Source organism: Dromaius novaehollandiae, chromosome 1, assembly GCF_036370855.1.
Source record: "Dromaius novaehollandiae isolate bDroNov1 chromosome 1, bDroNov1.hap1, whole genome shotgun sequence".
Classification (NCBI taxonomy): Eukaryota; Metazoa; Chordata; class Aves; order Casuariiformes; family Dromaiidae; genus Dromaius; species Dromaius novaehollandiae.
Window position 1 is genome coordinate 149711880 of NC_088098.1, and position 26587 is coordinate 149738466.

The 26587-nt window shown below is 41.3% G+C and overlaps 1 protein-coding gene across 10 annotated transcripts in view; it reads left to right on the top strand.

Annotated features, from left to right (window-relative positions):
* The window catches only part of MAP4K4 (mitogen-activated protein kinase kinase kinase kinase 4), a 166582-nt gene extending 140514 nt beyond the window's left edge, over nt 1-26068 (top strand). For 5 of the 10 annotated variants that reach the window (XM_064502624.1, XM_064502635.1, XM_064502609.1 and 2 more), the window contains 12 exons: nt 356-531; nt 1063-1183; nt 2367-2558; nt 4989-5106; nt 5376-5546; nt 9435-9578; nt 15133-15267; nt 18703-18803; nt 19570-19719; nt 20376-20535; nt 22562-22701; nt 22870-26068. In XM_064502624.1, the coding sequence (XP_064358694.1) occupies nt 356-531; nt 1063-1183; nt 2367-2558; nt 4989-5106; nt 5376-5546; nt 9435-9578; nt 15133-15267; nt 18703-18803; nt 19570-19719; nt 20376-20535; nt 22562-22701; nt 22870-22953 (1692 nt within the window). In that variant the 3' untranslated portion in view covers nt 22954-26068. The remainder of the gene's footprint in view (nt 1-355; nt 532-1062; nt 1184-2366; nt 2559-4988; nt 5107-5375; nt 5547-9434; nt 9579-15132; nt 15268-18702; nt 18804-19569; nt 19720-20375; nt 20536-22561; nt 22702-22869) is intronic. The other 5 variants (XM_064502646.1, XM_064502668.1, XM_064502660.1 and 2 more) reach the window with 3 other exon arrangements.
* Nucleotides 26069-26587: the final 519 nt, after the last annotated feature.

A 26587-nucleotide genomic window follows, 5' to 3' on the forward strand; every position in this document is an offset into this window, starting at 1 on the left:
CAGGCAACCATTGTGTGAGAGTGGGTCCAGGTGCTTATATAAGTCTTTTGGATAGTATAATGGGATAAAATAAGGTCATAGTCAAGATGGTTTAGATTCAGAATATATATGCATTTTTCTTTAATATGGCAAGGACTCCTTAGGTTGGCTCTTTAGATGTTTTGATTTATCTGCAAAGGAGTATTGGTAACTATCAGAAATGAATAAGTCAAAAAAACATACTGCCTGGAGCTATGGGAACAGCAGTGGACTGCTGAGCAAACTCGGGCACTAAGTGGTAACTCAGTGGGGCTGTCTTGCAAGCTGTCTTCCTCTCTTGCTTGCATCATCACTTCTCTTGTCCCTCTCCCATCAGGATTTAACTGCATTGGCAAAGGAATTGCGAGCGGTAGAAGATGTGAGACCTCCACATAAGGTGACGGATTATTCATCCTCTAGTGAAGAATCAGGGACAACAGATGAGGAAGACGATGATATGGAACAAGAAGGAGCAGATGAATCTACTTCTGGACCTGAAGATGTCCGAGCAGTGTTAGTTCTTTTGTATTTTGCTTTTGTTTTCCCTCTTGGAGGTTTTGAAGGAAAAGAAAGTTAGGTACTTTGGCTTGTATATTAGTTCTTTCAGCTTACAACAATCTATGAGCAAGACAGCAGCATTTATGCTCACATTTTCAAACTCTGAGGGTAATGTTTTCAAAATCAAACTGAGCATTTAGGAGCCAAGTGAGCAAATAAGTCTCTTTAAGTCATTTCTGCAAATGGGAAACAAGTCTCTCAGCTCCTCAAGAAAGTTTTATTGGTATGTATTAAAGCAGACTGAATGGTACTTCTAGAAATAGCGTCCTTTCTCCCTTCTCCTTTTGATTTGTAATTAAGTGAGAAGGGGTGTTTAACAAATTCTTGACTTATTTTTTGACAGAGAAGCTTTTCTAGGCAGGTTATGTAAATAGTCCACTTTGGACACAACATAAATGAATTTTGACTGTGCCTTGGTGTGGAGCAGTGAAAGCTAGAGCACAAATGCTCTTATCTCACCCCAGTTGTTTCTTGCCTGGCTAATAGGTCAACGTTGAACTTGAGCAATGGTGAAACAGAATCAGTGAAAACCATGATTGTCCATGACGATGTGGAGAGTGAACCAGCCTTGACTCCTTCTAAGGAGGGCACCTTAATTGTCCGACAGGTATTGCTTTTCCTTCCTGTGCAGCGTTGCACCTTTCCTGTGCTCATTAACCCACTCGCTCATTCACCCATGCTGTTTCTACATTATATTTGTTGTTCATATTATCAAGACACAGCTGTAGTGAATTTCAGATGAGCAAGACGTTTGATGCATGCAAAGAAAAGAGTAGTCTTCACCCCTTGCTGCTGTTTTGCATGCTTTCCGGTGACACCCATGGCAGCACCATGCAGAGTACCTCAAAGACTATGGGAGAGGATGGTAGAAAAGCTGCAGGTGTGTGAAGCAAGTACCTGGAGCAAGAAACTTAGTTCAGTTTTACTGTAGAATGAAACAGGGGTCTCAGGAGTGGGGTTGGGAAGGAGGCTGGGGGGAAGCTTTTTTTTTTTAATTATTATTGTTTTGAACCTGAAGTTGAAGGCATACTGACCACCCAGGTAACACATGCGCAGACACACACACACGTATATACAAACTCACACAACAAACAACTAGTACAGGGGAATGAAGAGGCAAAATGGGTGGCAAGGCAGAGAATGTGGACAGAGCTAGAGTGCTGTGTTGTTTCTTTTGATGCTGAAATGTTGCATTCTTGTGCCTGTGAAAGATAATGCTTCCCTGCTTTTAAATGAGCTCATCTGTTAATAAGCGTGTTAGCTTATAGGAGTTTCCTCAGTAATCACATTTCTGAATTTCACAACCAAATGCCAATTTCTTAATTGAGCCCGCTGGTTTGAAAATTAAGATTTCATGCTTATTGTTTTAAATAGTTAGCTGAGTACATTCACCAGACGGTCCAAGTGCATATCTGTGTAGGATTTAAGTTAGTTTCAAACAAAACAACAGGGGAAGAAATCCCACCCCCAACAAAGTGTGCTTGTCCGTGTCGTGGTAGAGGACTTGCCAGCTCAGTTACTCTTCTCTTAGTGGAACTGGCTGTGCAAGTTAACCACATCATCTTTGCTTTTGCCTGCCAGAAATGGTGGGAATGTGCTGAATTCTGGTAGTTCTGCCCACTTCCCTTTCAACCCAAGCATCAAGGCATGAATTATCAGCTTATTTAAAAAAATAAATAAAAATGTAGAAGAGGTAGAAAGAGAGCGAGGGAGAGAAGCAGAGAGCTTGTTAGGGATATAGGCCTGTAAGCAGCACTTGAGCAAGACAAGTGTGCCTGTTTTTTCTGCAGAGTACAGTTGACAAAAAGCGTGCCAGCCATCATGAGAGCAATGGCTTTGCCGGTCGCATTCACCTCTTGCCAGATCTCTTACAGCAAAGCCATTCCTCCTCCACTTCCTCCACCTCCTCCTCCCCATCCTCCAGCCAGCCGACACCCACCATGTCCCCACAGACACCCCAGGACAAGCTCACTACTAATGAGGTATGTCGTACACCACAGCTGGCTGCTTTCGTAGGGTTATAGTAGCATTGCCTAGTAGCTAGTTTGCAAAGGAACTCCAGCCAATCTCCCCTTGCTTTTTTTTTTTCTGTCACCTTTGTTCCCACCCCCAAAATAACACATTTCAGTTCTGTTTAAGAAGCCCCTAACTCTAGAGCAGTCCCACGCCAAACTTGCCAGTTTACTATTTTTGCTTCCTTTCAGTGAGTCATTAATTGCATGGCATTTGTTTTAAACTAAACTTGACTACTGTAATTTCAAGCCAATACTCTTTTTTCTTTTTTTTAATTCTGTTTTATTCTGGGAGCAGGCTAATTTCAAGCAGTGTGCCTCCTAAAAATTAGTGGTTAATTCTGGCTTTGTCGCTGAAGGCTGGGCTAGTAACTATGCATCTATGAGGAGCTGCTTGCGGAAACTTGCTGGGAGAGGAAGCTGCCACAGGGGGATCTGGGAATTTTTAGAACTTGCCACGCGGGGTGGGTGAATATGTCAGGTGTTGCCCGGGAGGATTCTCACATCTGGATGGTGGCTGTCTTGGAATAAAAAACAGGGGAAAATTTGTGTTTTTTCAAGTATGTTTGTACTCCGAAAAGCAACCGTGTAAAGATGACTGTGGGCTCTCCACCAGCGCAGCTTGTGTCTGCATGGAGAAGCAATGCTTCGCTGCTGCGGGAGCTCTCTCTTGTTATTCTCGGTGTGACGTGGCAGTGGTGCCTTCCTCTGCTCACGGGGCTCTCGTGGTGCCTAATGGTTCATGCGTGTATGAACTCTCCTGCTCCTTGGAGCAGAGGAGATGCACACGTGTGAATGAAGGGTGTCATTTGCCCGTTACCACCTCTAGCAGCAAGTGAGGAACCTGGCATGACTTTTCCATGCCTGGTTGGGTGGCCAGCATAGCCTTTAGGGAGAACCACTCTCTTATATGCAGACAAGGGTGGTACAGGGAGAGTGAACTTTATAAAAAGGGTAGAAGTGTCTCGCCATGCAGGCATGCAAGAGCTGTGACAAGAATAGGGTGCGGTGAGCTGGATGAGTTCGTGGCAATACACATTTTTACCACAGGATTAAAAATGCTTGTGAAACCGTGTAACAGCAGGGTGGTGTGCGTGTGTGGTTTGGGAGAGGTGGTTTCCTCCTCGAAACTCAGCTAGCGTAATATTTCATTTTCAGCTATGCTTCATTGGTCTTTGATCTTTCTAAAAGCACGCTCTTGTAGATTATATAGATCGGTTGATTGATACGGAGATATACTTGCTCATTACTTTGATCTTGGCAATGAATAAGCAGGGTTCAGTTAACTCGGGGAGCTTGGGAAGTGGAAGCTATGGCCCTGGCTGGTGGTGCTGGAGCTATTCATTATTTAGCTGTGCAGGGGAGTTGTGTCCTCATAAGACCCATTGCTATTTTTGTGCAGAGAGTAGAGGCTTAGAAAAATCAGAGGTTGAAGATTAGTTGATGATGATGAAGTACCTCTAACTATGTTTGCATAAAGCTGAGCAAAGACCCAGTTCTGCTTGGTATAACTTACCCACATGCACACCCTTTACACATATTTTTACTTGTCCCATTCTGCTTCAGTGTGCAATGTTGTCACTATAATACTAAACTGGCAAGGGTTTTTAAGTTGTTCCATTTCCACTTTTAACAGTTCATTGTTTCACTTGTCTTCTTCCTTTCTTTATGTTTTTTCATGTTTAGACCACATAACTCAAGCAAGCACCAGTGATTTTATCCAATACATATTCATAGCTTCATATCACCGTTTTCTACACCTTCCACACTAATGAGCCCCTTTGTTCGATACAGGTTTAATATTTTGCTATGTCAAATAAAGGTGGAAGAACCTGCTGCAGCTTTCTGGCAAGAGGCTCAGGTTAAACAAAATAGGGAGAATGAACAGTACTGGACACTGAAACATAATCCATCGTAGGAGTGAATACTTGATCCCAGATGTTTCGGGTTTTGTTGCACAAGCCAAAAGATCAAATTTCATAGCTTATTAAACTAGCTCATTTTAGAATATGCTTCATAAATACAGAAGTTGTATGTAGTGGACAGCTTGCAGATAAGAAAGTAGACATATGCATTTAAGCAGACTTAAAGAAAAAAAAACAAAAAAGGAAAAAAGAGACATTCCCTCACTTTATGCCTGATCATAGTGGCCAGTCCTAAAAATTTTATCTAGCAGCTGAGGTGACAGGGATGAAAATTTAGCTAACTGCATTTCACTGTAACGTGCAGTTTGCATATGTTCAGGTATGGTGCCTGCAGTGCATTATATATCTATAAAGGAAGCATAAAAGAGTGGGGAGGCTCTGTAACACAATTCTGTAGTGACTTAAAAATGTTGGTTGTTGTTATCCTTGCTTTTTATTGTCATTAATATTAATAAAGTTGAAATTTACATTGCAGACTCAGTCCGCTAGTAACACACTCCAGAAACACAAATCTTCCTCCTCCTTTACACCTTTTATAGACCCCAGATTACTACAGATTTCTCCATCTAGTGGGACAACTGTGACTTCTGTGGGTAAGTAAAGTAGCTGCAAGAAGACAATTGAAAAAGGGTTCAGTGACTTCAGTGGCTCTTTAAAGTACTTATGAATGTTATCATCATGCTTTTTATTTGATTTGCAATGGATTGCATAGTTTATTTCTTTTTCCATTTACATTTCTTACAAAAAGAAAGACTTGCTTAGTATTCTCAGTTACTGATTTGGGTTGTTTGGTGTAAAGAATAAATGGTCAGAATTTAGGACTTAGGGGATATTACATGCACTTTACTTTTCTTTTTTTCAGTAGGATTTTCTAGTGAAGCAATGAGATCAGAGGCAATAAGGCAAGACCCCACACGGAAAGGATCAGTTGTCAATGTGAACCCTACAAACACACGGCCACAGAGCGATACCCCAGAGATTCGCAAATACAAGAAGAGATTCAATTCTGAGATTCTGTGTGCTGCCTTATGGGGTAATGAATTCCTATTTCTCACTTACCTCCTGCAGTACTGAAATGTAGACTTGCCAGTGTGAGCATAAGGTCTTCAAGAACAAGTCTCTGAAACCTTAGCTGTTCCTGTGCGTTATCCAATGCTTGCTTACATGCTTTCATTGTAAGAGCTGATTATTATGTTTTTAAAATATGTTGCTTCTGCTTTGATACAGCTTCCCACTGTTATATACATACTCCTAATGGTATAGTTCAGACTCGATTCAACCTATTGGGATGTTCTTTTCAGCTTTCTCTAGCCCCCTGTTAGTACATCTCTTGCAGCTTTTGGCAGCTTGCGGTCATCTTTGCATTGTACACTTTGCGCCAGCGCCTGTTCACATCTTTTGACAGATACCGTTTTCCTGATACTCTCTTGCTAAAGTATTGTTGCAGACCTGGATGAAGATGTGTTTTGTTAGATAACTTTCCACCTCAGTCATCAGTTTATTTAGGAAGGCCAAAGGAAAAGGGAAGGAGCTGGGACATTTTTTTCCAGTGTGAAACTATGGCTTAGATTCTTTAATGCTGGTTAGTGCAGAGAGAAGTTGGATATGGGATGTCAGCTGACTTAAGTATGTCTGGCTTTCTGGTCACAAGGGCTAATTTATATTGGTGTCAGACAGTGTAGACAGGATCCTACACTGGTAAAAGGCTTAGGGCAGTTCTTTTATTGCCTGTTACAACATGGAATGACTGCAGCAACACCCAGTTGAAAGCTTTTCTCTGCCGGGTAATTTCTCTTTTGGCCAGAACCCATGGGGCCACCTGAAATTTCTCATTATCTAGATGTTAATAGATGATGCTTGTGTATATTAAATTTATGTATATACATGTATATTATATTTATGTATATATTTATATGCTAGTTCTGAAGTGAAAACGTTGTAAATGCACATGTATATCATTTTCAAGACTAAGAAGAGAGTTAGCCTTTCCTTAAAGTCAAATGATGGGTATATAGTAGCAGAGTGCATTCCTTGTTTACATCTACATAGCTCTTTGCAAGACTTTACCTGTCTTTTCAGGTTATTTCCAGCCTTCCTGTTTCTCAGAACAGCACTGTTGTCTTATTCATCTTGCCTGCAAAACCATGTCACTTAAGTAGCAACCCCCTGACACCTTATTGTCTTTCTAGCTGCTTTTTTTCTTTCTTTCCAGAGTTCATTGGTAAGAATTTTTACCCAAATGCAATTTCTGCATGCATTCATATGAATAATTCTCTGATAAGATGAAGAGATTTGTGCAAATGTAAACTTTCTGACTGCAAGAGAGTGAAGGCAGCAGGAAATTGTATAGGATCAGTAAAGATGACTCATAGTCTCTCTGATCTGCCTTGTTTTGCCAATAGCAATTTGTGTTAATGATTTTGTATTTCTTTGATCTACATATCTGACTGTTATGGTGATTTAAAGTATAAGTGTAAAATCCTAGAGGTGTTTTACAGCTGTAACAAAGCTCTCTCTTGTTGAATATTTAGGGCCAAACTGATGGTGGTGTAAGCTGGTGCACGTGCTTATTTCTTGATAAAGTTTAGCTTTTTTTTCTCAACAGCAAATTAAGCCATTTCATGCTGATGTTTCTTACTAAAAAGGGGGGGGCTAGCTTTGCTTTGTTTTGTTTTACCTTTTCTAGTGTTCATAGAGTATCTGGTAGGTTGCTGATTACATTAGATCTGTGATACTATTTCTACTAGTACTAAGTCGTGAAAGTTAATGTTAATGCCTTGGATGCAGTACCATAGCTTTTTAAGCCCAGTCTCCACAAGGAACCTGTACTTTTTTAGGCAGCATTTCCATTTGTTTGAAAAATCAGAACAGCTTAATTGTAGGGTGGAGGTAGAAGAAGTTGGCTGGCTGCATGTAAAGACATTTTTAAAGCACAGGTGCTGCCTGCCACCAGCATAGTACCTCATTAGTTTCATCTTGAGATGCATATAGCTAAGGAAAGGCATCATGGACAGGGGAGTCTAGAAACTTGAAGCAGAAACAACTACAGCGCAAAGCCAAGAGAGAAAGATGAGGGTGGAGGAAGAAACGTTTGAGCCCTGGCGTGCAAAGGGGAAGAGACCGTGTGGGAGCAGTTTGCATGTGGCTTTGTTTGAACTATAAACCACACTGAAAAAATACAAAAATATGTATCAAAGCTGATTCACTCACAGCTTTAGTTGTTCCATCTGGGAGTTGCAGTAGCAAGACCAAGTACACGGCGCTTCCTTGGCTAGTTTGGTCCCGGTGCACCCTGTGTGGAGTCCTGCCTCGGTGCACCCCCTGCGCCTTTCTTCCTTCCTCCTCTTCCCAGTTTGAGACTGCTTCCCTGGGAGAGGCTGGGAGCCAGGCGGTGTGAAACACGAGTCCAAGCAAGGAGAGGCGGTAGTTTCTGGGGAAGTTCTGAAGTTTCCCTGCTGAGAGGGCAAGAGAGGGAGAGCGGAGCAGCGTGGTGGTTTCTGAGCTCTCCACAGGCCATGTCCGTGTTTCCAGCCTCATGTGTTGTCTCCCCTGAGCTGGGAGAAAATGCCCTCCCTTTTGCAAACCGCCTGCACTTGTGGTAGACAGGGTAGCATTTGGGTCGGCTTCTCATGTCTCAGGGATGATTAGTCTTTGTGAACAATGCGCTTTTTGGATATTAATTTGGATGCTATTTGGATATTTGGGTATGGAGAGAACAGAGAGATTTCTGTTAGTGAACTAGCAGAATATTGTGTCTTGTCATTGCTACAGATCCAGACTGTGTGTACTGGGAAACAGACTCCCATGTACTGGGACAACTTTAGAAGAGCTTTGTTATGTCATCAGTCTGTATGATGTTTCCGTTGGCTCCAGTATAGTTATATCTTGGGAATAATTGTCTGACTAGGGATTAAAGCCATTTAGCAATATAATTATGATTATCTTTTGTGTAAATTTCTCTTTTATTATTTCATTATTTTATTATGCTTAAGGATAACAAGTTTAACATTGTGATTGCAACACAGAAGTCTAATAAAGTGAGCCTTGCATTTGGTTTGATTTCCATTCCTTGTACTGTATTTGACCTGTCTCTGCACAATTTGTGGGATCCTAGACTGAAACACTGTAATAATTGTAGCAGATGGTTACGAAATTTTATAGTGATAATATATTAATCAATTTTTAAAACCTATTCTTACCGATTTTTTTTTACTTCAGAAATGTAATTGGTTTTATATTCTAAGGTTTTGTGGACTCTTAAAGAATATTTCAATGGAAGTGTGGACCTTTGTACAAAGAAACTGGCCTACTGACCTTTCTCATTTTTGTTTGCATGATCTTTAGAAGAAATCTGTGACTACTTGGAAACATCAGATTAAAATCATTGCTGTAATTTTGCAATTTGGATGAAAAAGATGTTATAACCAGAATTCTACTATTTCAGGTTTTTGGGAAGTTGAGAGCCAACCCTGTGCCTCTCCTACAGGAGGAGACCACAGTCTTCTCCTCCCATTGGTCCTTTCAAGCCCCTGCCACTGCTTTTTCGCGATGTTGTTGTCTAGCGTCCCATTAGCTAGGCTGGTTGCAGCTTACAGACCCTTCAGAATATATAAGCTCCATGCCTCACTGCTCCTCCAATGATGACATGCCTTTTTGCTTGGAAACTGGTGCTCTAGAAAACTCCCCGTGGTACACTAGTCTTCCATTGTCCTGTACAGTGCAATTTTGTGTCAGTAACCACTGGCGGCAGTTAGCTAAGAGAGCTTCTACATCGTGAGGTCTTCTATTTGGCAGTCAGGTGGGACCAGCAGTGGTTAGGCATGCTTGAAGCAAGACAATTGCTATGTAAAGCATTAGTTCATCAATGTATGTGTAAAATTTGCCTGCTAACCTCGATCTCTGTTTTTGTTGTTTCATCTAGGAGTGAACTTGTTAGTGGGCACTGAGAGTGGTCTGATGCTGCTAGACAGAAGTGGTCAGGGGAAGGTTTATCCACTCATCAATCGAAGACGATTCCAGCAAATGGATGTACTTGAAGGGCTGAATGTCTTGGTGACAATTTCTGGTAAAGTTAACTGTTCAGTGTCATTTTTCCCCCTATCTGGCATGGCATGGCAAAAAACTTCTCTCGGCAGTCTATATGTTGAGGGGGAAGTCCTGACTTGACTGAAGTTGATGGGTTTTCCCTCATTTCACCTATCCGAGTTTTCAGTTTGTTTCTACAGATGAGTCATTTTCCATACAACACCCTGTGCCTGCTTGCCCCTTGTTCTTCCTCCTGTAAGGTAGCTGTTCGGAAAGCTGCACAGATTTGGAGGAAACATCCTGCTTTGTTTGTTCCATGTTTGGGAGCTATAAGTTAATGTTTTGTGAAGTCGTAAAAATGGCATTCTTTCCCTCTTGCATGATTAGTTTCAACCTGTCCTCTTTTAATCAAAACATGATTTGCTACGTGGGCTTAAAGACATCTTGTGTGTTTATATCAGTAGAATGGGAAATGTTCTTGCAAAGGAGGGAAATAAGAATGGCATGGAGGAGGTGTGTGTGTATGAGAGAGAGAGGAGCGCAGAAGGCATGTGGGGGAGATTACAGATGTGAGAAGGCAGACTGGTGCAGTTTTTGGCCTTGTCTCTCCCTGAATGCAACAGCAGACAACTAAGCAGTAGCAGATGAAGGGTGGTGGTGATGGCTGTGTTTGTTTTGTGTGTGCCAATGAAAAATGTGTTTTATGAAGCTTGAGGTTCCAGACTCTTAGGCTCCAGCGAGTTATTGCATAAGGTCATTCTGCTGTTAAGCAGCCTGATGTGGTGTACTGTTAATCTTTCTTCGCAGGTGTAGCTCAGCTGTTTACCTTTGCTTTTGTTTCATTTTGTTTGTGAACTTAGTCTTTGCTATGCTGTGGTGAGAGAGAGGATGTTATGCGGCATTTTGCACTGTGGAAGCGTGGTGTTCTTCAAAACCATCCAATGTTTTGTTGCGGCTCCAGAGCCCCTCTGGCTCCATTAGAGGAGCTCTCCGGCTCTCCCAACACTTGTGCAAAAGGAAAAGCTCTATTCTGTGCCAATGGGGTAGGCTCTGCGGGACTCAGAGTAGTCAGTAATGATTGTATCTGCCAGGGCTACTGGTAAACATACACCCAGGCAATTTAATTTATTAGTGGTATTATGCTATGAGGCCAAAGAACCATGCCCATGCTAGTATGATCAACACTGGACTTCATTGCTGTTTAAAACAACTGTATTTTTTATTGGCTTGTAAACTTGTTCAGTTTTCAGCTACAGCTGTGCTGCAAAACATTTAAAAAGAAAAAAATGAATCAAGGATGATTAAAAAAAATCACCCAGCCTCTTGTGTGTCTTCTTTGGTGTCCCTTTGATGTCTAACACAGAGTTGTACATTAAAAAAGAAAGCCTATTTGGGAAGGATCATTTGATAGTTTGCTGCATAGTAGACCTCAGAAACAGAAGTATTGTATAATCCAGCTTGTGTAAAACCTGCTGGTTTGAAGCATATCCTACGCAGATGACAAGTGTCTGTGATTAAATCTCGTGTGTAATTGTTTTAGGTTTATTTATGTTTGCGTCAGTCACGATCCGAGTACCCTGGCACATCCGTTTTCTTTGTTTCCTTCAAAGCTATTGCTTCCTCTGCCGAGACACGCTACATTAACCCTTAAGAAATCGGGTGATCTTTTGGTTGTTTTATGCCTTCATCTTTGTCCCTTATCCTGCATTTTATGGGAGGTTACTAGAGTACATGGAAGGAAAGAGGTATTTCTGCCCACCGAGAGGCAGGCCTGGGGGAACACGCTTGGGGAAACCATTCTCCTTTTATACCCAGACCTCCCTTACGTTGCTGTTCTGGCTTCTGCGCTGTAATGTTCAGCCTAACATACCCTCTTACTATACTTTTCTTACTGTCCTTTTGGTTTGTATTTATGGAAGTTGCTCCATCTGTCCAAGTAAGTAGGAGAAGTTGAAATGTTATCATATTTCTGCAAACAATGCGTTTAGTTTGGTTATGTTGCTGTCGCTCTGTGCTTTGTTTCAGGATTTCAGCAAGTGACAGCTATCATTCTGCTTGGAGCGCTGCTCAGTTCATTACTGCTCTGTGGGCCATATGTTCACTTGGCTTTTTCAGGAAGTGATGTGCTCGTGGTGGTGAGATTTGAAAGGTGTCACACGTTGTGTGAAGAAATTGCTGTGCACTAGAATCTTGAGGAAATTAAAAGCACCTAAAATTGCTTTTAATATACAGTATTTTAACTTTGAAGAGCTGAGATCATTTTTTTCGCTCAGTATATATCTTGAGTGCAAAACTGACTTGGACAGCAAAGCTTCTGATGCTGAGCCACAACTCATGATACAAGGCAGCTCTGCAGGTTAAAGCACATGAGTTAATCAGTTCTTCAGTTTATACAGTCAGGAGGCAGAAAACAGTTTCAGATGCTCAGATGAGAACCATAAAAATACTGGAAAACAAAGTAACGACGTGCCTACAGAACATGCTCCATTTGTGACTCCCCAAGGGTTTTGCAAGCACAGCCGAATGATTGTGGTGCTCCGGAAAGGTAGAACAGGATGACAGAGCAGAACAACTGCAATCTTCCTGCTTAATAATTAAAACCACAGCAAAAGTGAAAAGAAAAAACTTGGTATAGGAAAAGGAACTTTGCATTTGAAACAGTGTCTGTGGGAGAAGCAGAACTAGGAGTTCTCATAGAAGTCACTGTCTGATCAGCTTATTAATGGCTGGAGCAGAGGGTTTCTTCTCCTGCTTTCATGGCCGTAACAATTACCACCCCACTCCCAAAAAAGAAGGTTTTTTGAGAGTTGTTTAAGCTGACTGGTATAGATTAACAAGCAGAAGGATCTAATCCCTCCAACCCCCCATCTCCAATTTAAATATTAAGAGCAGCATAACTTGTTGAAATACATGCATTGCCATGTTTATATAACTAACTGGTTGTGCTCTTTTTGTGTCAGCTTGCTGAAAGGCAGAGGAATTTCCTGTCTTGTGACTTTCCTTGTGGTCTAGACACTAAAACACAATGGGAATGCACTTCAGATATTTTTCTATTGTTGTTGTGAAAAATGTTTCTGGAGAGAAACACTCTGGTGCATATCATGTGAGGAGGCATGGGAAAAAAAGAGCCACGTGCTGGGAAACTCCGTATGTGCTATTTGTTCTGAGTCTTAAAGTTTGACTAAGCTAATGGGGAGGATTAAGCCATGGAAATATCTGAGTGAGAATTTGTACCCTAATGGACAGGGAGTTGTCATGGTTTTGCAAACAGTCACTACCATCGTTCTGACCTTGAGCTCTCCTATGCTCCATCCCTTGTGACCATCTTTTCCAGTGCTTTTGTGAGGGGACCTTTAGTCAGATGTGGGTCTCTTGGGACTACTGTTTTATGCTCTGGTGCCTTTTCCTAATCTTCAAGAGATGTGGCGGTCGTGAAGCTTTATCTCTATGAAACTTGGCTCAATAAATATGAAGTCAGACAATAAATCACTGTGCTCACTTGCTGCCAGGACTGCTCTCTGCATTTGTAGTGGGGATAAACAAAAGACAGCATGATGTTGCCTCGCTTTTCATGTGGTGCCATCAGAGCAGAGGGGCTTTTTAAAATGAAATAGCAGATCCAGTATTTGAAAATGGGTCTCAAATTCCACTTTACATCTAAACTCAGTGAACAGATTTTTCACTTTCAGACTGCCTTCTCTCGTCCTCCTGCCCTTCCCCCTCCAACTAATCACATATGAGATCTTTTAGACTGTGCGTCTTTGTAATGGAAAGATTGATGGCACTGTTGTCAATAGAGTAGTCTGTTCACAAGCTGTGCTTCCTTCCACATGTGCTTCTTCAGCCCTTCCTGAGCGCCTGTGTCTGCAGTGTGATCTTGGCTGGCACAGCCGAGCCTCTTCGGTCAGGGGAAGGGGCTGTGTGCCAGCTCCAGGACCCCCATGGGGATCCAGCCCGGTGCAGTAGGAAGTTCTCAACGCTGAGGCTTTGTGTACGGCTGTAGCAGCTATCCCCTGCTGCCGTGCTCCCATCGCCTCCTCCTGAACGAGCAGCTAGCCCTGGTCTGGTGCAGCAGTAGGTACTGTATGAAAACTTGCAAGCAAATTAAAGACATTAGCTGAACAGCATTGCCCTGTAACAGGACCTGGCTGTCAGGCTGCCAGGTGGACCATCCTGGTGGGTCACAGCTTTCTGCAGAGTGGACTCATACTGTTGTAGCTGTATAACACTCGGCTCCAGGGGCCATGAAACACTCTCCACAGTCACGCAGGTTCCTCATAGCGACTGCTAAAGCATTAAGAGGGAAACATGGAGCTTCTTTGCTGACAAGTCAGGTCCCTGCGAGCATCTCCTATTTCCTTTCCTTGTGCAGAGACCTCATGGAGCCTTTTTTAGGGGCTCCTAGTCAAAGATCACTCTTCCTCACCTCTGGTTTCATCTGCAGGATTTTAATGGCTTTGTACAGCAAGGCAGTTGCAAACTTTGAGGATGTGCATTAGGACCTATTTCTCATTAATTCAGCGAATGCTTTGTAGGCTGTTAGTTGTTAAAGAACCACTGATAAAGTTTATTGTGAACCTTGTTCTGCATTTGAGGAGGCATTCTAGTATTGAGTGTTAGTCTGAGCTGTATTTTAATGACCATGGTAGATACGATGTCAGTTGAAGATAGCTCAAGGTGAGCAAGTATTTAGAATCTCTAGCCTGTGGAGAAGAAGCAGCTTTTGGAGTTTCACTTTGCAGCCTGAGAAGTATTACATACACCCCTTGGAGCGCAAGGGAAAGTCTGCTGGCAAAGCCATTGTCAGCTCTGAGCAAGCTGAAGTTTACATGAGCAATGGGGAATTCTCTTGCTGCAGTTCGAGATACTGTACATTTTTACTTAAAACAGAATGGGTGTAAAGTAGTTAGTTATACTTTGAGATTATTTAGCACTTTTCTTTGGTGTATTTGAGTAAGAAACTTGAATAAGAAACAATCTTAATAAAACTTAACCTGTTTGTGTCTTAGTGGATGGTTTAAGTGATGGAAATGGCCAGATCACTAATTGTGAAGACTGTAGAAAATATATTTTGTTGCCGGGTTCTTCTTGGTTTTTGCTTCCTCCTTTCAAACCAGTCCTATGTCTTCTGATAGCTGTGTGGGTGATTTTAGGCCTCAAATTCTGTCGTGCTGCTCTCCTAAAGTTCTGTGCAAAAAAGAGCTGTTGTGTCTCAGTTACTTTTTTTTTATCTCGGTGCATGAATCTCTGGGGTCCTTTTGGTGGGTTTATTTGTGGTTCTTTTTGAAATAAAAGTTATCTGAGTCCGCAGAACCAGAGAACCGAAGACTTATTTCCTTGAGTTTGTCATTTTATGTTCATGTAGTATTACCATGTATCTCTGTCATTGATTATCACGTAAGTGTATGTTGGGGTGGAGTCTCAAATAAAGCTCTTGTGGACATAAGTGCTGAGGGAGATCCCTGTGCTTGCAGCAGTTTCCCCTTCATTGTTGTTTTGGTTTGTTCTGCGGGTGTTTTTTGTTTGTTTGGCTGTGGGGGGGTTGCATTTATCTTTCTGTGGAGATAAACCAATCTTTTTCACTTTGTGGCTAGGTAAGAAGAACAAGTTGCGAGTTTACTATTTGTCCTGGTTAAGAAATAAAATCCTTCACAATGATCCTGAAGTAGAAAAGAAACAGGGTTGGACAACTGTGGGTGACTTGGAAGGCTGTGTGCACTATAAAGTTGGTAAGTAGCAAATGAGGTGATCAAAACTGTCAGGATAAAAGCTGGCTGAGACAGAGGACTGCTGTGCATGTAGCTGCTGGGCTTAAGAGTTGTTTCTATTTCTGCCTGTCTTCTCTGTCCCTAAGGGCAAACTTTTCTGGCAAAGTGACAGAGTAGATGCCAGCATATTGGTTAAACTGAATATGGAAGAAGTTTTGCAATGGGATGTGGGGCTATGAACTGGAACAGGCACAGACTCCCTTCTGTCTCCTTTCCGTGCTGGAGGTAACTACCAGGAGAGTGGTAGTATGGACAGTGAGGGCTGATGACACCTAGCCACCTCTGTTAGACCCTGCAGGCAACAGAGGGGCTCATGTCATCCAGTTGCTGTTCTCTGTGCTAATGGGTTTCTCTGAACTTCAATCATGATGAAATCATGTGCTGAAACAGAAAGATGAAATGTCTCCTTTTTAATGTAGAACTTGCAGGGGGGGAGAAGGAGAAAGCAAGTCCAGCCCAACTAGTGTGCTAGCTTTGGAGGGGCACCTGGGAACAGAAGCATATGCTTAACTTCCCGATGATTCACTGATTTGCCTTGCCTCATGATATTTCCTAACGCCTTCTCAGATCCACTCTGGTACAGTTATGGGCTGAAGCATATTTCCACTAGGCAGGCTGCTTGTGAATGGTCTTAACTCGTTTAAATGGATTTAGCTGTAGAAACTTCCACTGAAACCAGTGAAAGACATTTAGCATTTTCCCAGTCAGCAGACTATGCAGTGAGCCTGCTGCCCTGCAGGTGGGGATATGAACTAAGAGCTCTTTCTCCTGCTTCAGTTTCCTGATACCATCTTCTGGAAATGGTGTGTCTTAGCAGACCCTGGATGTTGCGTTTTCTTTGGTTTTCTCCCAGCAGTCGATTGAGTACCCTTCAGGCTGCATCAGTCAATGCAGAGCAGCAGCAATTGGGCTGCGCTCAGTCATGTGCTCTCATACGTGCGCCCTTGGAAAAACCTGCTAGTGGGGCATAGTCAATAAATATTGCAGTAAGTCAGTGCTGAATCAAAAGCTTGACCCAGAAAACAATTTATAATGTAATTCTCTGGTATCACACCCCAGGGTGCCAGCAGCATAATGAAGTGGCCTGTTAACAATACATTAACAGCTATTTAAGGGAGCCTTTCCAGCAGTGAAGGACGGGAATACAAAGGGCATTTTCTTCCAGATGAAGAGTGATTTGTTAAACTGGGCTGCAGCCTGGCACTGGGCTTTAGTGTGAACCACAAATGAACAGCAGATTTCTTCAGGTAGTGGGAGGCCTCTTTGAGGACTGTGTCTCACCCCAAGGGGGATGAGCGCTGTGAACAGTTGCACTTGCAGTCGGGGAGCTGTCAGTGATGCAGCTGGCACTGCTCGCTTCCTTCTCTCTTTGATGCACCAGGGGTCTCAAACCTCCGGGTGAAGTGGTATTTATGGATCTCAGTTGGCTTTGGGCAACTTTTGGCTCTTCTAAATGATAAATTGCTCTTTTGAAACTAAAACTTGGGTGCCTTCCCAGATAGTACTCAGAGCAAAGAATGACGATTATCAAAGGTTCCCTTTCACAAATAAGGTGGTTGTATTTGACATCCCCTTCCACTACCACCAAAAAAAAATAAATAAATAAAAAAAGAATTCCAAGAAGTCTTGTAGACACAACTGAACAAAAACTGTCTTTTTCAGTACAGTCAGTACAGCTGGGGGAGGTTGAGACTTTTTTTCCGTTGAAAAATTGTCAAGTCCTTTAACACTTATAATTCGGTATTCTTCCTTCCCTGCAGAGCAAGAGAGAGCAAGTAATAGCTTTGTCTCCCTATTGCCTACCAAGAGAGAACAACTACAGACTTGTACAATAGTAGAGTATCTAAAAGGCATTAAATAGTATTTATTAAAGCAGTGTTGTTTTCACAGGACTGCGATTTTCACTCTTGCCCTGTTTCAAAATCAGGTTTGGATTGGAGATATAATAGTAGAAGGTGGAGGTCCAGGGCATTACTCCCTGGTTCTGAAAGGCATCGTATGCCTAAAACTTGGGGTTAAGAGATACCAGAAACCTCTTGAGTCTGAATAGGTATTATCCAAATAATAATGATTTTTTTTCTTCCCTGAAAAAGAGCGCCGGAAATGGGCTAACAAAATGTAACATTCTGGAAGTCCCCAGGGTATATTCTTTCCCAAATTCAGATGGCAGTTGCAAATGCAGATCCAGCAACACTTCTAGGCTTCATCAGTCCGCTCTTGAAAATGGTAGCAGCAGAGCTTTGCTCGACTGTTAGTTTGTCAGCTGTCTGAATGTGGGAACAGAGATATAGTCAAGAACTTGCAGCAGTTTGCTGTGTAATGGCACATTACTATCCCTGGTAAATGGTGTGATTTTTTTCCAGTCTTTGGAGTAACACTGCCCAGCAGCATTTTTGTGGCCGAAATAGTACAGTTGCTGCTTTTGTTTCGGGGGGGGGGGGAAGTTGTGAAATATTGAAGAGTATCTCATATATTCTTGGAGAATCTGCTTTTGGGGTGTTATTTCTGAAATGTCCTAGAGAAAATCCTGACTCCTTAAAACCTAAGAAGACTTTTCCATTCTTTAGACAGAAGGTAAAATATGTTAACAAAATTGTCAGTAAAGGTGATTTGAGCTGCTCTGTTTTACTTCAGAATTGGGGAATAAGGTCGGTTAGAGAAACTTCAGGTGGTATAACTCTTTTTGCATTTGCTTAGCTACCTGTTTCCTTTAAGTTGTTGGCTAACAAAAAGCCTTTTTGGCAGCCACTTAGTCTTTCTCTGTGAAGTTTTTGGTAACAGTTTTTCTTTTCAACAGTATGAAAATGGTTATTCTCTGTTCTCTACTTGGGTTTAATTATTTTCCTACTAATGAGTAATCTCAGGCTTCAGGAGCAAAGGAAAGTGCTCCACTATCAAATTTGCCCTTTGCTTTTTAAAGGGACTCATTTCTAACTTTCATTTCAGTTCCCTTTTTTTCCTCCTTTCCTCTGGGGAATTTTTGCTATCAGCTCAAAATATACTGGTGTTTTGAGTAATGCCAGTATAGTGATTGTAACTGCCAATAAACTGTGCCACAGTCATAGGTTTCTTTTATAGGAAATACCTCTGACTGAAAACTGAATTTTTCTTTTTTTGATGAGTGAGCCGCATCTAATGTGGAAAAAAATAACTGTAAATAAGTGTGTGCTGACTGGATAATTCCAAACGTGGTGACACTGACAAGAGTGAAGGTTTTTTGGCATAAATATGTCAAAATACTTAACTACATATAATTATAAATCCTAAAATACACTGTTACTAAAAACCTTTAAAGTATAAAAGTATGGAGAAATATTGTCGTTTTCAGCTTCTCTGAAGTAACTGAAATGACTGTGGAATTACTGCTAAATTCTTTTTGTTTTCTTTTAATTTCAGTAAAATATGAAAGAATCAAATTTTTGGTAATTGCATTGAAGAGTTCTGTGGAAGTCTATGCATGGGCACCAAAGCCATACCACAAATTTATGGCCTTTAAGGTAACAGTATATTTCAGCCATATGTAGGATTTTGACCTATCCACTTGTAGCTACCCCTTTCATGAAAGATGTTCTGACACTTTTTCATGGCAGTATTGCAGGTTCTTTGGTAAATCAGTCATGAACTTTGTAGAATATTTTAATTTAGGAGCTCATTAGTTCTAAAAAAACCAGTATACCTAAAATTTTGAATTGAAACTGAGTGTAAAATCAGAAGACTCAAGATGACACAATAGCATAACCGTTTATTTCCTCTCTCTATAAATAAAATATGAGGCAGAGAGAAGTGAACTCAGTCTAAAAATCTTCATGTGAGCAAAACGAGTCATTAAGTGGTATTTAGTATTATTACTTTTTGCATGCTGCAAGAACGACGTTAGCTGGTTGGTATCATTACCAAACTGATCTGCAGACAATTAGTTATTGCCAGTTGTGCAATTTGAAGTAAACAGTAAAGGGGTTTGAAATTGCCCTGAACTGTGGGGAAAATAATTCTTACCAAAAACAAAACAACTGAAGTAACACAGCCCCCCCCCCCCCCCCCCAATAGCTTATAATATTCTGTGGTTGAAATGCTACAGGGTGTGGAGTAATCTATCCTTGTCCTTGGAAGACATGTTAGCTTGGCTGGTCTGTTGGGTGGAGGCCAGAGGTACACTGAAGGAATAAACCAACGATATGTGCATTAGAGCATGATTTTTATGAAAACCATTGAGGTTCTCAGCAATACAGTAAGTCTCACTCCTCACTTATTCTTGTCTTACAGTCGTTTGGAGAATTGGTACATAAGCCATTGCTGGTGGATCTAACTGTAGAAGAGGGTCAGAGGCTAAAAGTGATCTATGGTTCCTGTGCTGGCTTCCATGCCGTTGATGTGGATTCAGGATCAGTCTATGATATTTATCTACCAACACATGTAAGACTTATTCTTGGGGTGGGGATTTCTTCTTTGCTTCTGGCTCCCACCACTCGCTTTCCCCAGATCCCCAACACCTCAGGCTGCCCCTGTGAACCACCACCAGCTGCCCCCAATGGTAAATGAGGTGGAGGTGTCCAAACTGATGGGGCTATTTGAACGTATGAGCTTCTCCAACTCACTGTCCATCTCGTCTTTGGGGCTGGTGTATCTCACTGGCTGGGAGCTGCCCAGTCAAGTCTGCAGTGGGCCTACGTAATAGCTTAATGGCAAAGTCCACTGAAAATGCTCAGCAGGGGCTGCAGGGAACGTGACAGTACAAATGGTACAACAGCCAACTGATGGGATTTGATGGACTTGGCAAAGACCAGGCTCCCTTTCTGCCAATGGGGAGAAATGGGCACTCCTACAGAGCAGTTCATCATACCTGTTTTTAGATGTCTGCCTTAGGATGAGGGGATTAGTGCCTGAAATGTGCCCAGTTCTCTTCGTTGGCTCTGTGTAGGATGTCTAGCTCAGGGGGAGCAGAGCGCTAGCACCTCCAAAGTGAGCAAATCCCCACTCTGCTACCTGCCAAAATAACAGGTCACCCAGTCCTTTCTGCCAGAGCAGGCTCTGTGGCATTAAAAAAAAGGTCTTCTTTTCTTCTTCTGTAGATCCAGAGTAGTATCCAACCTCATGCAATCATAATTCTCCCCAACACGGATGGAATGGAGCTGCTGGTTTGTTACGAGGATGAGGGAGTTTATGTTAACACGTATGGAAGGATCACCAAAGATGTGGTTCTGCAGTGGGGAGAAATGCCAACATCCGTTGGTAAGTGCCCCAGGAGAATCAATATAACAAGCAATTAGGGAGTAGGAGTGTGTGCACGTAGGCAGAAGGGAGATGCATCAGGTTTGACTTCAGGTTTGAAAGCAGTGATGCTATAATATTCTTGGAAAACAGCTGTGCAGAGTGGAGGGTAATCATAGGGATTGTTTTCTGCTGAGTTTTGAAGAACAAAATCCACACAAAAGTATTGTGGTGCCCATGAATGAACAAGCTCATTTAATAAACACCAGGGCTCTGTGGGCTGCTACAAAATTTTTTCTCGTCAGCAACAAAGTTATGAAAACCCTTCAGTATAAAGGCATATAAGGTAGCAGATGAGTAGGATATTATTGTGGCTAATTCTTTGTTGCTAACAGTCTGTATATCCAATTTAATGCATTTATTGTAATTTGCCTGCAGGTTACTTTTCCAGTATTTTAGATTGCCCTAACACGATAGCATAATCTCTTCAGTTTAAAATAGGTGGTTTTGAGAGCAGGAGCAATGAAGCGTGGCAAAATGGATGTAGACATGTTATGGACACAAGTATGTGCTAGGATCCCTGGCTGGTGGAGATACCCTTACTGCCTATGCTTCCCCATTTCAGTGCTGCAGCTTCATTTTGTTGTGCGAACACACTGGGTTTACTTGCTTTGGAATGGATCCATATATTAGGAGGTTACTTCTGATAACTGCTAGAGCAATGCAAACAATAATAAAGGAGGTTTCATGTCCAGCATGTTTGCTCCTGTGACGATTAACTCTTGACTAGCTCTTCTGAAAGCAAGTGAACTTACCAACTGGCAAACTGTAGAGCCCAGAACCTCAGTCTTTGGGGACGGAGATGCGTGTGAAGTAAATTGCTCTGAGGCAGTTGACACCATCTGAGATCTGTCTGACAATTTTAAGAAACTATTTAAACCAGTTACCACACCAGACATGTTTAAATAAATTTCCAGTGTGATAGTATGTTGGATGCTATATGTGTATTTTATACAGTAGTAAATAATTTGGTTTAATTTCATTGAAGATCAATATGAAAAAAAATTTAAAAGGAGAATACTGCTAAATTTTTTTAATTATCATTACTAAGATCAATTGATTTTCATTTTATTTTTCTATTAAAAATGAATGCAAATCAGAGGCAACAGCTTACTCCTCATTAAGTTCCCATATGCTATCTTTGGCAGAGTTCCTAAGACTATCTGTCAAATTGCTTATTTAAAACACCTTTTCATAATACTGGAGCCTTTCTCCTTTATTTGACTTTTACTGCTATCCAGAACAGATTTTTTTTTCCTCCTGCTGGTACTAATCTGTTTAGCCTAGTGACACTCTAAGGAAAAGTATTTGAGTTTTTCTTTTTCTGTGTGCAGAGGAGAGTACTATGACAAATAATATTATTTCCCCCTGGAGAGCTAATATAAACCTCTCATATTTTTCAGTCCAACAGAATTTCTCGACAAGGAAAACAGTTTCTTGAAGTGTTACTCCTATTAAAGGATGTTATCTGATTTTTTTCAAGCTTTCCCTTCCCCTCTCTGCCTTCTCTATTTTTGCTGACAGACTCCTTCAGAGAGTGGAAATAACACTGTAAGACACAGAATGGATGCAGAGGATGTTCCCGAGGGGATAGACTTTGTCTATTTAAACCTTGGGTACTGTTTTCCCCTTGTTGTCAACACCTAATTAAGCCTGTCCCTTTGCCAAACTTGGGAGAGAAGGTCTGTGCAAAACTCGGTGCGCCTTCCCTTTAATTGAAGGCTGCGAAGTTCCCACTATGTTGTGAATGCTCAGGCAAGAACATGGAAAACACATGGGAAAATAATAATAATTAAAAAAACCAGGACTCTTTAGACATCATGAGGATGTTTAAGACAAAAATAGCACTCTGAACGTGTATGTGGTTATAATATTGTACATGCAGGTGGTTTGTAACCAAGATTGCATAGAGTCCTTTGCTTTTTCGGTTACTCCGTGTTGCCCTCTGCCTGTAGTAATTGCCGCGTGTTGTGTTTTGTTTCCAAAGCATACATTCGATCCAATCAGATTATGGGCTGGGGAGAAAAAGCTATTGAAATACGATCAGTGGAAACTGGACACTTGGACGGCGTGTTCATGCACAAAAGGGCGCAAAGACTCAAGTTCTTATGTGAACGCAATGACAAGGTACCGTTCCCCACCCCAATTTCTTGCCGAGATTTTGACTGTGTGCTTCAGCTGTGTGCTGCAACATCATGGATAGCGAAGGCAGATTAAAATCTGTGCTGTCCTAGCGGGGAGGCTGGGCGTGTCACGGCTCCTTTGCTTGAACTTCTGGTTCTCTTTCCTTGGCAGGTTTTCTTCGCCTCTGTGCGGTCGGGTGGCAGCAGCCAAGTGTATTTCATGACCCTGGGCAGGACTTCTCTTCTGAGCTGGTAGAGCGGTGGGCTTTGACAAGGAGTGGCTGACGTCCAGAGTTGGAGATCTTCATAACTCGGAATTATTTTCAACTGGAGTACAGACCTGCACTAAGGCAGCACTGTGTCAATGTGTGTGCAGGCGTCACTGGTGTTAGGTTTCTTTTCGTTTTTCAACTGAGGCTGCAACGCAGCTGGTGCTGTAAAGATATTGCCATCAGGTGCTACAATGTCTTTGAGATTTGGGATCACTAGAAAGCTACAGGTCTTTTTTTCCCTTCAGCTCCAGGATTCCTAGGCTTTGAAGGACTCTGTTTGTTAGCATTAAAACAGAGGAGGGGGGAAAGAAAAGGAGGGGGAAAAAAAAAGACTTACCATGACCATGCTGTTGAATGGACAGGAGGCAGGCAAGAGAAGGTGACAAGTGGTATTGAGAGTCAGACTTGCTGAAACAGAGGGCAGATCTAGTCTAGTAATGTTAACAATGTATTTAATTGACATTTCTTTTTTGTAATGTGACAATATGTGGACAAAGAGGAAGGTGCAGGTTTTAAGAAGTTAATATTTATAAAATGTGAAAGACACAGTGACTAGGATAACTTCTTCTTGGGGACAGGGAGGGTGGGAAGGGGTCGGGGTGGAATTCTTGTTTTTTTGTTTCTGCAGTTTTATTTTGGCCTGGCCAATAACTTTAGTCTTTTTCTGTGTACCAGGTATTGCCTGAAACATGTGCAGATGATAAAAAAAGAAAAAAAGGAAAAAAAAGAAAAAAAGAAAAAAATTCATTTTCTATAATGATTCTGTGTTAGGCCAGATCTTGGATATGTCACAGTATTAGCACTGCCTCGGTTAAAGGTTTAATTTTTGTTTAAACCTAGAAGTGCAACAGCAGTTTTACCACAGTCTGCACTCGCAGAATTAAAAAGAAAAAAAAAGAAATAAAATCGAAACTACATATGTTTATTTTTTGTGCCTACCTCATTGTTTTTAATACGTAAAATAAAAGAGGTGGTTTAGTTTATACATTTTTAGATGAAAACCATTAATGTCTAATTTAATCTTAATACCAAAACTACCAGATTGAGAGGTTTCTGACTGTTATTGTGTAGCAAGTTTCAGCAGGAGGAGAGAGTGGTCCATTGGGGCAATAGTGGTAGCGTTACGGCAGTGAGACACTGATAAATGTAATTTGCTTACTAAATTTGGAAAGCAAGCATTTTTTTAAACGAGTTTCATCCTTAATAGAAGTCTGAATTTAGCCTAAAACCGGAGGTTTCACTCTTCTAACGTGGGCTTAGTAACAGGCAGGTAAAAATAACTAGGCTAGTTCTATAAACTGTTAAATGTCGTAGGAAACATTTTGGGGCGGTGATGTTTTTCTTTTTTAAGAATGCAATGCACTAAAACTCTTTTAAGAATGTAGTTAATACTGCTTATTCATAAAAACAGCATATACCTGTGTTTAGATGTAAGATCCCAGCTCTGGCTTTTTTCTTTCTCTCTTTTTTTTTTTTAATTTTAAGTCAGTTTTATTTTATGAATAAGTTCTGACATTTGTAATAAATGTCTTCAGAGGAATAATTTGTTTAATGGCTACATGTTCATTACTTGAGAAACCTTGAGTGTATAATAATCTGTTGGTGATGTAATAATGCACAGTGTCATGAGTCAGCCGATTTCCTTATTTTTGTTTGGACTTTTTTTTTATTATTATTATTCTTTCGGTGGGGTACTTTATTGACAGCTGCCTTAAGCTGTTCATTCAGTGAACAGGCTCTCAGTGTTTCATGGGCTTTGTCTTCTGCTGTGGTTAGCTTTCTTTCATGGCATGACAGGTAGGGCTTTCTAAACACACGTTCTTCGGTCCAGCTCGTTTGGGCAACTGGTCACACAATCAATTAGCGGTCAGGAGCATGGCCCGTGCAAAGCTTAGGCTCAGCAAACCCCATCTTTCGGCATCAAATCTGCTGTAAATTCCTCAACTCCCCATCGCTCTTGCTGAAGACTCTCCTTTGACCATCATAGACGGTTTAAAAGTGAGTGGTAAATGCATACCACAAGCACACGCGCACATACCCACACAAACACACACGCACCCCTCCCACCCCCCCCCCCCCAAAAGATTTAAAACTCAATAAAGCCTTACTTTGCTGGCAGAAGAATACTTAGAAATATTTTTTTTTAACTGTATGACTTTTGGATAGCGTCGAAGGTGGAGGATGTGTTCTTTTCAGGCCTGGTTGATCAGCCAGAGGAACGGTCAGTCTTTTGTACTATAATGAATTAAAGGGGACTTAGAAGAACAACCTGATTGTAGATGTGGGTGTAATCACACAGTGGCCCTGTAGTATAGTTTGCGGAAACTGATTTGATCAAATGTCAGTCTGCGTGGTTTAATTCTTCCAGCGCTATGTGGTCAAAATTAATTTAGTCCTTAAAAATTGATGCTCTTCACATAGATGTTCCAGTGCTGTAGGGATCCCCCGGTGGCGCATACATGCCGTTGAAGCTTGGAGGCTCCTGGGGGGAATCTCCTTCAGGGTGGCTGCTCGCAGGGTGGCTTTTGCCTCCGCGGAAGTGGCAGTGTGGCAAGGTGAAAACAGTATTACACAACCACTACATAAACAGACATTTGAACTCTTTAAACAGTGCTTTTGTAAGCGAAGAAGAAAAGAAAAGTTCCTAGATTTAGTTTTAAGCTTTAATAAGTAATAATTTTCTGTATCTTTAAGTCAAAGTAACCCTAACTTGTATGACTGCAGTGTTTTTATTTTTTATCTTATGCACATGTTATGTTGGAGAAAATGTTTACAAAAATGGTTTTGTTACACTAATGTGCATCACATATTTATGGTTTATTTGAAAGTGATTTTCGTGGGTTTTTTAGTTTTTCATAGTAGTAGTAGTACACTTTTTGTGATTTATAACCCCAAACTCTGCTGATTATAAAGATGCTAAACAATAATACAAAATGACAAACTGCATTAAAATTACTAATCGTAGAGCTGCAAAGCAGACTGGTGACAAGTAAAACACTCAGCCTTTTTTTTGCAGTGCTATCTAACTTGTCTTCTGTGTATTATGGAAATTACTGTTTTTTCCCCATTTTTCCTTAAATAAAGTCAAAATGACACCTATTGTATGTGGAAAGTATTTTGAGTATCTTCTGACTGCAGAAATCAAGCTGCATGTTGCATAGTTGCATGTATGGTAAGAACAAAAGCCTTATTGTCAAATCTCATAACTTTATAGAGAATTTGACAATAAACACAGGCTTTTGAGGGCTTTTTTTGTTGTCCTTTCTTTTTTTTCCATAAAGCCCTGTCTCTGGGGCTCTTTTGAGCATTACAGTTTTCCTTTTTAAAAAAAAGTAAGTGAAAAGCTGGGAAACTTTTTCAGCCCAGTGGTTCAGAAACAAGAAGTTGCATAAAGGAGAACCTGGATGTGTGGTGAATATTCCCTCCCACCACACCACTTTGAGACATGTGATTTCGAACAACTAGGATTACTTACGGCTATGAGAGTGTGATGAAGTCTTGAGCCAGAGTTTTGCATGGTATAATAGCACAGCTCCATAAAAAATCAAGGTCTTCCAAGTAATAAGCCTCGAATACTAAGCAGGTTTGATATAAAGCAGCTGTTTGCACTGTCTGGAT